Source organism: Pseudorca crassidens, chromosome 1 (genome assembly GCF_039906515.1).
Source record: "Pseudorca crassidens isolate mPseCra1 chromosome 1, mPseCra1.hap1, whole genome shotgun sequence".
NCBI lineage: Eukaryota > Metazoa > Chordata > Mammalia > Artiodactyla > Delphinidae > Pseudorca > Pseudorca crassidens.
In genome coordinates, this window is record NC_090296.1 from 180,843,801 (window position 1) to 180,857,180 (window position 13,380).

The 13,380-nt window shown below is 40.4% G+C and overlaps 1 protein-coding gene across 23 annotated transcripts in view; it reads left to right on the forward strand.

The window, feature by feature from the left end:
* The window catches only part of PARD3 (par-3 family cell polarity regulator), a 727,131-nt gene that overhangs the window by 244,757 nt on the left and 468,994 nt on the right, over positions 1-13,380 (forward strand). For all 23 annotated transcript variants that reach the window (XM_067702290.1, XM_067702246.1, XM_067702315.1 and 20 more), the window contains exon 3: positions 6,950-7,130. In XM_067702290.1, the coding sequence (XP_067558391.1) occupies positions 6,950-7,130 (181 nt within the window). The remainder of the gene's footprint in view (positions 1-6,949; positions 7,131-13,380) is intronic.

The window sequence follows — 13,380 nt, forward strand, 5'->3', positions numbered from 1 at the left end:
GTTGTTCAGGTAGGGAATGTCTTACCCCCTCCTACATGGTATATTGTTTGAAATGACACTGTTAAATATTTATCTCGTTAGGTTCCCCTCTTGTGAGCAGATAACATACTGCACTAATCTATATAACCGTGCTAGTGTCTCTTAGTTTTCCTTTTCTTTTTTCTTTTGGCTGTGCCACACAGCTTGCGGATTCTTAGTTCCCCGACCAGGGGACCGAACCTGGGCCCCAGCAATGAAAGCGCCAAGTGCTAACCACTGGACCATCAGGGAATTCCCTACCATGTTTTTAAAGGTGTATCCTTGAGTCAAAGGGCAAAAAAAAAAAAAAAAGGTAAAGGTATCGATATGTGTGATCCTAACTATAGAAACTCCTAGATTGACCTATGGGAAGAAAAAGTCATTTTTGGAATAGTGATAGTTTAGAACCGTATGTTACGGAACAGCCTTACTTCCGTCATAAAATACATGTATCTACAACTACTTGATTTTTATTGTTAGTTTTTTGGAATGTTATACTGTGATAGAGCTCTCACATTTTTACTGCATTTTCTCTCTGTTGCATTTATTCTTTACAGGCAAATCTGCCTATGAAACCTCCCTGCCATCGTTCAGAGATGTGTTGTTTTACGTGATGCCATCGTTATATTGGGGGTTCAGAAGCATCATCATCATAGTCTTGTGTTAGGAAGAATATTGAAAAATGTGGCAAACGCAAAGAGTTCCCTACCAGAAGCAAAATCAAGTGCATGTTGTCTTTTGTGTTTCTTGCCGATTTTGCTTTGATACCGCAGACGAAGTGATTCAGTGGAGTCCGGCTTACTCACTGAGGCCAATCATGTTCCTTAGGTGAAGAAAGGGTCTTAAAGGCACCTTCAAGTTCAGTATCATTTTTAGTATTTTTCCACGTACTTTGGACCTTCTCCAGGGCCGGAAACATGATGCCTTTCTAAAGAGTTACACGTCTTTATTTCAGAGTCAAACAATTTGATATATTAATGTTGAGTGTGTAAAAGATGTTCATGAGACCCATAATAATCAACTTTTTCTGGATATGCGCAGCCCTTACATGAAGAAATCAACAGAGACAGACGGATGACTCAAGGGCTATGGCAGTAAAATGGCTTTGGAGGGCGTGTGGCGTCTGGGCCTAGAGTCTTGGCAACCTCACTTAGGCAACTACTCGACTTACGTCCCCTGCTATTTCCTGTATGAAGACAGAATCTGCAACATCTTTTGATTCTTTTAAAAAGCTCTTCTGATCAGGACTGAGTGATGATATCTTTAGCATGGTTACCCTCAGATATGTTCAGAAACTTTTAGGTAGTGGTATCAAAATTACGTTAACTTGGTAAGGTGGGGTGTTAGCTTTAGTTAATCAAGAATAAATAGAATTCGATTCCAAGACTTGTAGGTGCTCATAGCCTGGAGTTTCCCAGAAGGCTTTGCTGTCGACATGTTAGATGCTCCGGGGCAGTGAGGTTGGGAGAAAATAAGATCTCTGAAGTTGGATGGATTTGACTTCCAATTTCAGATTCATTCTATACTTATAGCTAAGCTCTAGTCATATTAATTTTTCTGAGTCTCAGTTTTCTTTTCAGTGAAATGAGATGTAAAATGCTGCTCTGTGTTTGTGTGAGGGGTTGAGGGGAGGATGGAGGGCACCTGCAGAAGAACTTCACTCTGTGCTTATTGTGATGTTGACTTTTTCTAGCAAGCCTTTTCCTCTCCTTTTCCTGTTGTTTTCCCCTCTTATTATCGGTGTATCGAAGAATTTTGCCTCAGTCTGTAGTTACTCTTGAAACTGATCCTTAATTTTCCATAAGTATATATTTATCAACCACCACGCTATCACTTAATAATAGCTAACAGTAAGCATGCGCTTGTGTTCTGAAAGTCGACACGCCTTCTTTCTGATTTGTCACAAGTCCAGGAGGAGAGATCCTGGCACTAGATTAGTTTCCTATTGCTGCCATAACAAATTACCACAAACTAGTAGTTTAAGACATCACACATTTATTAACTTGTAGTTCTGTAGGGTAGAAGTCTGACATGGGTAACATCAAGGTGGAGCAGAGCTGCATTCTTTCCTGAAGGCCCTAGGGGAGAATTCATTCTCTTGCTTTCCAGAGGCCCCCGCGTTCCTTGGCTCACGGCTCCCTGGCTTCATCCCCAAAGCCAGAAGTGTCATCTCTCTCTAACCATTGTTATATCTCCCTCTGACCACAGCTGGGAAAGGGTCTCCACTTATCCAGACTCCTGTGATTAGCTGAGGCGCACTGGATAATCCTGGACAGTCTCCCCGTTTTAAGGTCCTTGATCTGAATCGCATCTTCAGGTCCCTTTTGCCATGGAAGGGCAACGTCCACAGGTTCTGGGGATTTGGGTGTGGACAGTCATGGGCATTATTCTGCCTACCACAGTCACTCTCCTGTTTCCAGATGAGGACAGGTAAGGCTTAGCGATGGCCGAGAGGCCAGTGGATTAGGCCAACATCCATCTAAGAAGTAAGGTCAGAGCTGGTTTTGAATGTAGTTCTCTTTGTGAATTCTGTGCTCTTAGCCACTTGGCTACACACAGTTCTGGGCTTTTAGATCTGATTTTTATCCATGAAAGAGGCCACCATTGATCCAAGTGGCTTATATATGCATTTACGTGTGATGCTTACGAAATGGGTTTTCTGTTGGAGGGTTCTGATGTCTCAGGCAGCTGAAATGACTTGTTCTGAGGGAGGTGGCAGTGTGTGGCCAAGTTTGGAGTTTTATTTATAGGCGGGTCATCGTGGGTGTTATCCTAAATTCTGCCTGTCTTTTCTCGTGGAGACTGGATAGGTGAATGGATCAGAAGAGCGGTGAAGTAATAACTATTGAAAGTTAAAGTGAACTTTCAAAAACAATCTACTCCATGGACAGCAGTGAAGATTCCATCTGTTAAAATATGGATTTGAGTCACGTTTCACAAATTTAAAAGCAAGACATTTCCTTTATTTTTTGAAGGACACGATAGAGATTTTTAATATGTGATGTTTTTGTGAAGGTCTCATTTTCTTTTGCTGTGCTACTGTGTATTCTTGTAGAGCAGATTTTCTAAAATCATATATCCTTCCCAGTTTAACACAAAATTACTTTATGTCTGCACCTGGCACTTAAATCTTGGTTTAAATGAAAGCTGTAGAATTGTATGTTATGGGCATATTGCAAACCACCGACTGTGATTCTGCCGCTGAAATTCAGACAGCGTTTGTTCGTGGCACAGTCCAGATTTCATAATTCTTGTGTTTTCTAAAAATGCTGAAGATAATTATTGAAACTAATATATGTGTATAAGTTCTTCCATCATGTGTGGCATTTAAGGCTCGTTCTTTGTAATTTTCAATCTCCATTTTCAGTTTGCAGAAAGGACTTGATTCTTGAGAGAACACATCATGGTGAAAAGTGAATAACAAAACTTGAATTTCATTTGCTTCCAATTAAGCGCCAAAATGTCAGAACTTAATATCTTCAAACTGCATATGAAGCCACACACCTTGTGAGAAGTCTGATGACATTAAAATCAAGTATAGAAATTCAAAATCCTGATGAAGAGCTTGAAATGAATATTGTTAGCTTATCAGGGTTACCAAGGTACCTTGACTTCTAGTTTTATTTCCCAAATTGAAAAATTTAAATTGGATGTTACTAGAGGGATGAGCAAATTAGTGCAGGATCATCAAACTATGGCCCGTGGGTCAAGTTTGGTCCACCGTCTGCTTTGTAAATAAAGTTTTGTTTAAACATAGTCACCCTCATTTATTCATGTATTGTGTATGGCTGTTTTCATGCTACAATGCAGAGTAGAATAGTTGTGACACAGACTGTTTGAATTGCGCAGCTCCAAAAATATTTACTGTCTGGACCTTTTAAGAAAAATGCTTGCTGACCCCTGATCTGTAGAATCAGGGGTTACTGTCTGTGTTACTAATATGCGGAGATGCTTATCAGATAAACAGTCTGATTATATATATGTATATATACATACATACATATACCTACAACACACGCACATATATACTGTATATGGAAACTTTAGTGTATATATACAAACACCTTTCCATTTTTTATAACTGCTAAGGATTTCTTTTCCCACTGATGTTGCTTATTATAAGGTTGAGTGGCCCAACTGTTCATCTGACTTTAATTTCTTCTTACCACTTAACCTTCCTTCAGATTGTTTAATCAGCTAATTATATAAGCTGCCACAGCAGGATTCTGAGCTTCCTGTTTGTCGCATGTCTCTACGACCTTATGGTGGTTTTCTTTTTTGTCTTATGAATTGATTGATGTCAATAGCATTTGTTCAAAATGACAAACTGTAATTATAAATACTTTCCATATTCTGTGAATACACCTTTTGGTCTGTTAACTGATCGGAGTATTGGCGTTGAAAAGGCTTGGATTGGCGGCAGAAGGTGTGGTTCTTTTCGTGTGCAGTCCCGACCCTTCTTTTCTTGGAAGGCTGAGCTTACTTCGCCAGGCATGGGATTGGAGTGTGAATGACCAAGGTGTTCTGTGCCTTAGAACTTTATTACTCTTTGAGATTTTAAAGAAGTGCTGCCACTGTTTAGTTATAAGAAGAAATAGGTTGAATTTTAATTTTTATGGTACTTTGTTATGCTGTATTATGAAAATTTTCAATTTTGAAATAGTTTCATATTTCAGAAAAGTTACAAAAATAGTACACAGTGCTTCCATATACCCTTCATCTATCCCTAATGTTCACGTCCAGCATAATCATAGTGTAGTTATCAAAGTTAGGAAACGAATAACATTGAGTCCATCCTACTAACTAATCATCTGAATTTTCCTTCTTTCCCACTAATGAGGCCTTTTGAGGCCTTTTGCCTAGCCCAGGAGCCAGGCAGGGGGCTCACACTGAGTGCAGTTCATATTTCTCCTCAGTCTCCTCCAAGGTACACAATTTCATCAGCCTTTTACTTTCCCGACCTTGGTATTTGTAAAGAGTAGTAGTTACAGAATGCTCCTCAATTTAGATTTGTCTGATGTTTCCTCATGATTAGACCAAAGTTATGCATTTGGGGCAAGAGTACCACGGAAGTGACGTTGTGTATTTCTCAGTGCATCTTTCAGAGGGTACGTGATGTTGATGAAGTGAAGGGACAGCACTTGGTGAAGTGCTGTCTGCCAAGTTTCTGCCCGCAGACACTACTTTCTCTTTTTAATTAAAAAGCATCTTACGGGGAGATATTCTGAGATATGCCCATATCTCACCATACTCTCACCCATTAACGTTAGCGTCCGTTGGTAGATCTTGCCTGAGACAGTTCTGACTGTGGAGGTTGCCTAGTGATAATTTCTCTTTTAGTGATTTTTTCCATATTTATTAATTGGGATGCTCCAGGAAGGAAAAGCTGTCCATTCTCCACCATTTGTTTATTTATTTCTTCGATTATTTACTTATATCATTACGAACTCACAGATGTTTAGTTTATCTTGGGTTATAATCTAATGCTCTCATTATTTGATCATTTACAAGTGTCCCAAATGGTTTCGGCCCTTGGGAGCTCCTTAAGGCTGGCCCTAATTCCCTTTGATGTGCTTCCTTTGATGTGTTCTTTAGTATCACAAGGTGTTCCAGGCTCATCACATATTTTCTCTGTCCCCAACCCTGGAATTAACTATTTTTCTAAGGAGTTCTAGTTCATTTATTGGAGAATAGTATTAGAAACCATGATCTGGCCACTTGTGTTCATTGGTTCTTGGACCAGCAATTTGACATTGAAGCAATGTCATTGCTTCTAGGATCTCTCACTGGACAGAGCTAGGACACACGTATTCACATCCATCCATACCCGTCGGCCTACCTCCTTATAAAACCACAAGTTCATATTGATGCCTCTAATTCTAATCTAATACTACAGTATATTTCCTTGCTTGTAACTTCTGTTTCTGGCGGTGAGAACTTTGGCTCTCATTAGCCAAAATATTTTTTCTTTCTCATTCATTCCTGCTGTGTGTGTGTGTGTGTGTGTGTGTGTGTGTGTGTGTGGAGTATGAATTTCTAAACTATGCGCTTGTAAGGGACAGCTTTACTAACTAGAATACAATATTTCTGTGAAGGTTCTTTTTGCCTTTAGCCTTACGTTAAACAGTGGAAAAAAAAAGTTTCGTAAAGTGACTTAGTTCTTTTCTTCCCCACCCTTTTCGTGTGGTTCTGTTTTTCATTTGTAACATAGCTGGGTTTATTTGTTTGTGCTCCATTTTAGATTCCCGACCCCCAGACCCCACCTTGCCTCCTGGTCGATTTCAATTATTTATTTCTCTTTTAAGTATTTGAATCATTATGATGGTTCTAAGAGTCAGAGTTACAGAAAAATATATTCAGAAAAGTGTTACCGCCCCATTATCTCCACTATTGTTCCCATTCTCTCTTTCTTTCAACCCTGTTCCTACTAACTCCCTGTAGCCTACCCGTCTCATTAGTTTCTTGTATCCTTTCTGTGTTTCTTATGCACAAATGAGCATTGCACAGTTTTTAATATACCCTTCTTCCCATATGAAGGGTCCCTTATACCTTTTGCTGGATAAACTATATATCATGTATATGCATTATATATAGGTATATATGCACTTTCTTTTCCGCTTGATATATCATTTACAAAAAGATTTAAATCCACTCCATCCCCTTAAGCATTCTGTGATATAAAACCGTTTTATTTTTATTTTCACCCAGAGAATTTTGCATATGAAGTGTATGACTTAGAAATATAAAAATAAAGCATCAAAACTCAGGGCAAGACTATTTCTTTGAAGTTTCTTTTCCTAAAACATAACATTCCTGGGTGTGTACATATCCATATTTTTCCTCTGTAGATTTACATCAAAGGTGGTGTAAGTTGTTGGTTGTCATTTTAAATGCCTTTGTTTATAATTGCAAATTTACCTGTCATTTCTAGCTGGTAGCAGTGTTTGATGAGCAGGACCCGCATCACGGAGGTGACGGCACCAGTGCCAGCTCCACAGGCACCCAGAGTCCGGAGATGTTTGGCAGTGAGCTCGGCACCAACAGTGTTTCAGCCTTCCAGCCTTACCAAGCAACGAGTGAGATCGAGGTCACCCCTTCAGTCCTCCGTGCCAGTGAGTGCATATTTCGTCTTCAGTTACGGGGATGCCGACTGTGTTATCCAGCCATGCTCTTGTGAATGGAATTCATTGTCTGTTTATATCAAAAACTGATTAAGTTTAGAACCTGGGCAAGTGTCTTTTGCAAGAGAGGGGGGCAAGATTCTTTATGTTTTCATAGATTGGCCTTACTTTACTTTGGACTGGTAGACTTTTAATTGCTCACCAAAGGTAAATAAGGATAATAGTTAAACTTATACTACCTGCATTTTTCTTTCCATGTGTTTTGTATGAACGCTAGAACAGATAGAAATAATCAACATCCTTCCACTGAAACCAAACACAGTGTGTTGGATTGACCATCAAGTTGGTTATACCAGTTACTTGAACTTTATCTGGAGAGCAGGGGCTGAAGGGACCTCAAGGATTGTTATCTTCAGGATCTGGAAGAGTTGCTATTAGGTGCCCTCTCAAGAAACGAAAGGATTGGTCTTAGTGAGTGTGTAGTAGGGATCCTAGGATCCCCAGTGCCCAAGTTCCAGGACACTAGCTGGAAGAATTCTGCAGCCATTCCTGCCAAGCTCACAGTGAAGAGCTTCTGCTAAACATTCTATTTAGCATTTGTAATTGTATAATCTTATCATTGAACAATTGTTGAGACTAAGAAGGCCTATTTCAAGAAATTTATAACTTAAAAATCATTTATCTTTTAGGCACATCTATCTAGAAACATTTCAGTTTTTCAAGTGGAAAATTTAGTCTTGTGTGATGTGGTCTTCAGTAGATCTTCACATAGAGATAGGTAATAATATATAAAATAATATATAGAATATAGTTAGATAATTTTTAGAATATATAGTTTATTCTTATAAAATGCATCATTGTCCCCACTTTTCACATTGGTAGCAGTCTGTAGCATTTTGGTAATTTGCTTCTAGATGTTCATAAACTATTTCTGCTTCCACTGTCCCTTGAGGATATATCTATATATATATATATAGATATATAGATATGTATAGATTATATATATACACACACACAGAGAGAGAGAGAGAGAGAGAGTGTGTGTGTATGTATGTATATATGTATGTGTGTATATATATATATATATACGTCAATTTAACAGTTAACAAATCTGACGATCTATCAGAAACCACAGGGAAAGTATGCCATATAGAGATGTAGAGGATTGAAAGGCACATTGCATGATGGGATATGTATGTGATGCCCAGGGGGTCGTGTATGGTTGCAGACCAATGTTAACCACTTTCTAAAATTGCTTTCTATCGCCTGGACAAGAATAATCGTAGTGAGAGCTGGGCACAGTGGAAAATGTTTCCAAGGAAGTGTGGACATTAACAGCCACTGTAAGGTGTTTTAGCTGGACCTTTCCTTGTATCCAGGAGACGTAGGTTGTTTGTGCACATACATGAACAAATATATTTTAAACTGATTTTGTGGAAGTAACATTTGATTACTACATGGATACACTACTTAAAAAATCTTATGTACGATTAACTTTGGGCAGTGTTTTTCAAAAGGTGAGGTGTATACCATGTATGGTATATGAAGTAATATGTAGGGGGTGTGCAGGTCATTTTCTTTTCTTTTATTGTATACTAGCTCATTAAGTCCGTGCCTTAATGATTATCTTCTTGGCACAAGCTTGTGTTTAAGAAATGGATTGCCTAGTTTTGATTTAAAGAAGATTTTAATGAAACAAGAGTACAAGGATTCATAGGTGCCTGATGTTTGGAAAACAGCGTCTTTATGTGAGTAATTACACCTTAATGTATATAATGAAATACAGAGCCTTTTGCTGTGTTACTGTTGTGGTTTTTTTATTCAGGTGTTTTACAAAGCAAGGTGCACCTTTAATTTAGCTGCACCTTAAAAATGTGTTGGAGGAAAGGCCAGTCCTGTCTTTAGGTTAAGAAGAATTTCAATGGCTTGCTGCCCATCCATTTATATCTTTTTTTTTAATTTATTTTTTACTTTTTGGCCACGCTGTGTGGCACGTGGGATCCTAGTTCCCCGACCAGGGCTCGAACCCAGGCCCCCTGCATTGGAAGTGTGGAGCCCTAACCACTGGACTGCCAGGGAAGTCCCCCATTTATATCTTTTGACTTCACTGACTCAACAAGATTTTTAAACCACCACCACCACCCATATTTGGCTGGCTCTGTGTGTTAAAATTTAAATGCTGTTTTCAACTCCAGACATCGCTTTTACCTTGTTTTAATTGAGAAAAGGAAGTTACACTTGAAGCATATGTGTTGTCTTGCAGTCATCAGTGGGAAGATATGCAAATATTCAGAGCAAGAAGCTCTGACTCTTATTTGCTAACGTTATTTAGATTTTATGGCCTTGGCAGGCACTGGGTAAATGCGTGTTAAACATTTACTAAATACAAGGTTTGGTGACTATGTGAAAGTTACCCAATACCTATGAGTCATCTTCTACAGTATTAATACCATTCATTCGGAAATAAAACAACAGTAGGTCTGTGCTGGCCAGGCCTCGTGCGAGGTGATCCGAATTCAGAGTTGAGTTAATATGGCCTAGTCCTTGCCATCAAGGAGTTTATGTTCTTCCTCTTTTCTTTTTTTTTTTTTTGTGGTACGTGGCCCTCTCACTGCTGTGGCCTCTCCCGTTGCGGAGCACAGGCTCCAGACGTGCAGGCTCAGCGGCCATGGCTCACAGGCCCAGCCGCTCCGCGGCATGTGGGATCTTCCCAGACCGGGGCACGAACCCGTGTCCCCTACATCGGCAGGCGGACTTCCAACCATTGCGCCACCAGGGAGGCCCGAACCATGCTCTCTAAACCTCACGGTTCTGTGATAGATGTTTAACTGTATTTTTATTGTTCACAAATCCAGTTTTAGAGAGACCTACTGTGCCCAGGAGCACAATTTCTGGAGCAGATCATTGAGACCAAGTCTAGCATTTTTTTTCCCCCACTTGTGATCTTTTTATTTTTTAATTCTCAAAGGCTTTTTATAGAGATCAAACATTCTGGGGATAGCCTGGCTTTAGAATGATGGCAGGATTTCTTTTCATCCCAGAATACTGATTTAATATTTCCTTTGGAAGAGCCAGACTGAAGATTCGAGATTCCTTGGCAGGAAGAAGTCCTAGAAATAGAATTGCTGTAGAAATTTTGAGAAACAAAGTATCCGATTAGATTGTCTTTTAACCTTTCTGAGCTGTGTTAATTTTATAGTTAATTTTTATCCACGTCTGGCAAAATGTTGCTGAAAATGGTGCTCTTTAACTAATTGGTAAGATTTTACTAGCTCCCTAACTTTGAAAACTTAGAGACATCAAGAACTGCTGTACAGGGCTTCCCTGGTGGCGCAGTGGTTGAGAGTCCGCCTGCCGATGCAGGGGACATGGGTTCGTGCCCCGGTCCGGGAGGATCCCGCATGCCGCGGAGCGGCTGGGCCCGTGAGCCATGGCCGCTGAGCCTGCGCGTCCGGAGCCTGTGCTCCGCAACGGGAGAGGCCACAACAGTGAGAGACCCGCGTACCACAAAAAAAAAAAGAAAGAAAGAAAAAAAAGAACTGCTGTACAAGGCTTGTGTCAAAGTTAGGTGCCCCCGACCCCGCCGCCTCTTTCTCGAGCTCTAAATTTTTTTTCTTACTCAAGAATATACGGATTGGTTTTTTCTTGCTACGAGATCCAAGATCTTTGGTTTAGAGACCTATTCTCTTAACATTACCTGGTATTAGAATACTATTTTCCAGATTTTATTTAAACATATACTGAAAATAGAAATAATATTCCTATTGTATTTCCTTTTAACTTGTGAAGTGGAGCATGGCATACAAATGGCATTCTCAGTATTTCAAATAATTACCTTCTTACTGTGCAAGTTCTATTCAGCATATAAAACCCATCCAGTTTTGTTGTAGATGCAATCTGATTATTACATGTTGACAAGGTCATATATCTATTAATTGGATTGGAGATGGGATACAAAATTGCTGTAATTATTGTAATTTTCTAGCTAATTGCAGGGTTGGTGGTGAATATTTTACTTCTGCAAAATGAAAAACAGTATTCCATCAGAAGTTGTTTTACGGGGTTTCAGACATTCTGTTTCATATCTTTGGTGCTTTTTGCCCACAAAGTACCTCTTTTGTATCTTTTTTGTGTATCGATCCGCCTCTGAATGTCAGAGCGCTCATTGGCAGCGATCAGTGGAAGCAGCAAAGACAGAGAGCCTGGAGTACTCTCAGCTACCTCTTTGTTCTGGTTGCCACAGTACCTCTATTGTTTATTTATAAATTGGAGTACTCTCCTTTCAGACTTACAGTCAAGGTTGGATGGGTCAGATCCCATTGGAAGAGGACTCCTCTGATCTGCTCTGCTCTCTTGTCACCTGTGCACTCAGAAATACTCCATGAAATGAGCGTTCTTCACTACATTCAGACTGTTTATGTGTTCTTTTTTGGCATGAATAATTAAGTGAATTATTGGTCAGCCCACTTCACATTGTAATACGGGGCTTATGTTGCATGTTCTCTGTCTTTTGTATTTTTTGCTTTATTTAAGCTAAGCTAGCTTCTAAGAGCTGGAAGCCGAATTGACATTTTAAAAATAATGGTGTGTATACAAGGTGAGTGTGTTTGGAGGGTTGCAGGTGGGGGGGCCGGGCTACTGAGGGGGGTGTTGGAAGCTTGCTGCCGAGGATGGTGCGAGCAGACTGATGTTTATTCCCTGCTGGAGTATGAACTGGAGGCGCAGGTGACAATTGCCAGGCCTAATGAGCAATTTGGCAGATAAGACGGGCTGTCAGGCGACAGCAGTTCGGCAGCAGGCACGCTGTCTGCGGACCAAGATGCTTGTTCCAGAGATGGCATTTCAATACCATAAAGAAAGCCTTCTTTTTTGTTGATGGCTGCTATCGCAAAGATGTGTGTTTCATCCTTCAATTTTCCAGTGAAGTAACCAGCAATCAACATATGGTGATTTTGGTTGCAAAATTTTTTTTAATATTTTTTTTTTTGCGGTACGCGGGCCTCTCACTGTTGTGGCCTCTCCCGTTGCTGAGCACAGGCTCCGGACGCGCAGGCTCCGCGGCCATGGCTCACGGGCCTAGCCGCTCCGCGGCATGTGGGATCTTCCCAGACCGGGGCACCAACCCGTGTCCCCTGCATCGGCAGGTGGACTCTCAACCACTGTGCCACCAGGGAAGCCCGCAAAATTATTTTTAAACTTGCCTTTTCATGTGGTCATCCATTAAGAAAAATGGGGAGGGAGGGAACACAACAAGATATATTTTCCCCACACCAGAACACAAGAAATGTTAGGTTTTAAAATGCTAATAAAATGTAAGCAATCAGTTGCTTCGCTGGGCTGAAAAATTTCGTATGTGGTCTTTACATTGGAACTTAACACTCCACAAGGTAACAGTGTAGTCTTTTCATCATACTGTGTCATTTATATCTGCTTCCTTTACCCAGGAATCCTTTCCTTCCACAGAGCACACGAAAATCTAGACATGTGCATGGATTCTCCCCACAGAGGCTATAAGTATACTGTATTGCATAAGGGACGCTGGGGACAGGTTTCCACATCTTTGTAGGATGGAGCAGTCCCTTAGGAAACCTCCAGGTCCATCTCCCCTACTTACCATCAGGAAACTGAGGCTCAGTGGAGTGAACTAACACAGTCTGTGCTTATGGCATAACCATCAAGAGGAGTTATTGCCGAAAACGTATGCACACTTACTGTATGTCAGGGTACCATTGTGGCATTTCCAGACACCAGACTTGAAGTCAGAACATCTTTGCACTTCCCGTCTGACACCAGTATTTCCGAGTTATCTTTCTGCAGAATAATCATTTGCTTCCTGCATTGTTCAATTACATCTTTGTGAAGTACTTAATTTAAAAAAATCTCCACACAGATGTATACAGTATTTTACACTTAATAGTGGTGACTGTTGGGCCACTGGGAGGAGGAATATATTTTAGAAACTCTCTGTCCCATGTAATCAGATGGACTTTGGCCTGTAGTTAGCAGGCGGTCCTTGGTCATTGAAAAGGCTTCCTGTAGTGTTCACGGCACCACCTGTGTGAGATCTCCACACCCCAAACCTTATGGAACTGGACTCCTTGTGCACAAAGTCTCTGTATCTGTCACATCTGCTGAAATCTAGGGAAGAGTAGTTTTACAGGTTCCTTCCCCACCCCACTAAGATGTCTCCACTGTCCAGTCACTTCCGTATTTCTCACTTCTTTTTGTCCTTGGCTAGCAT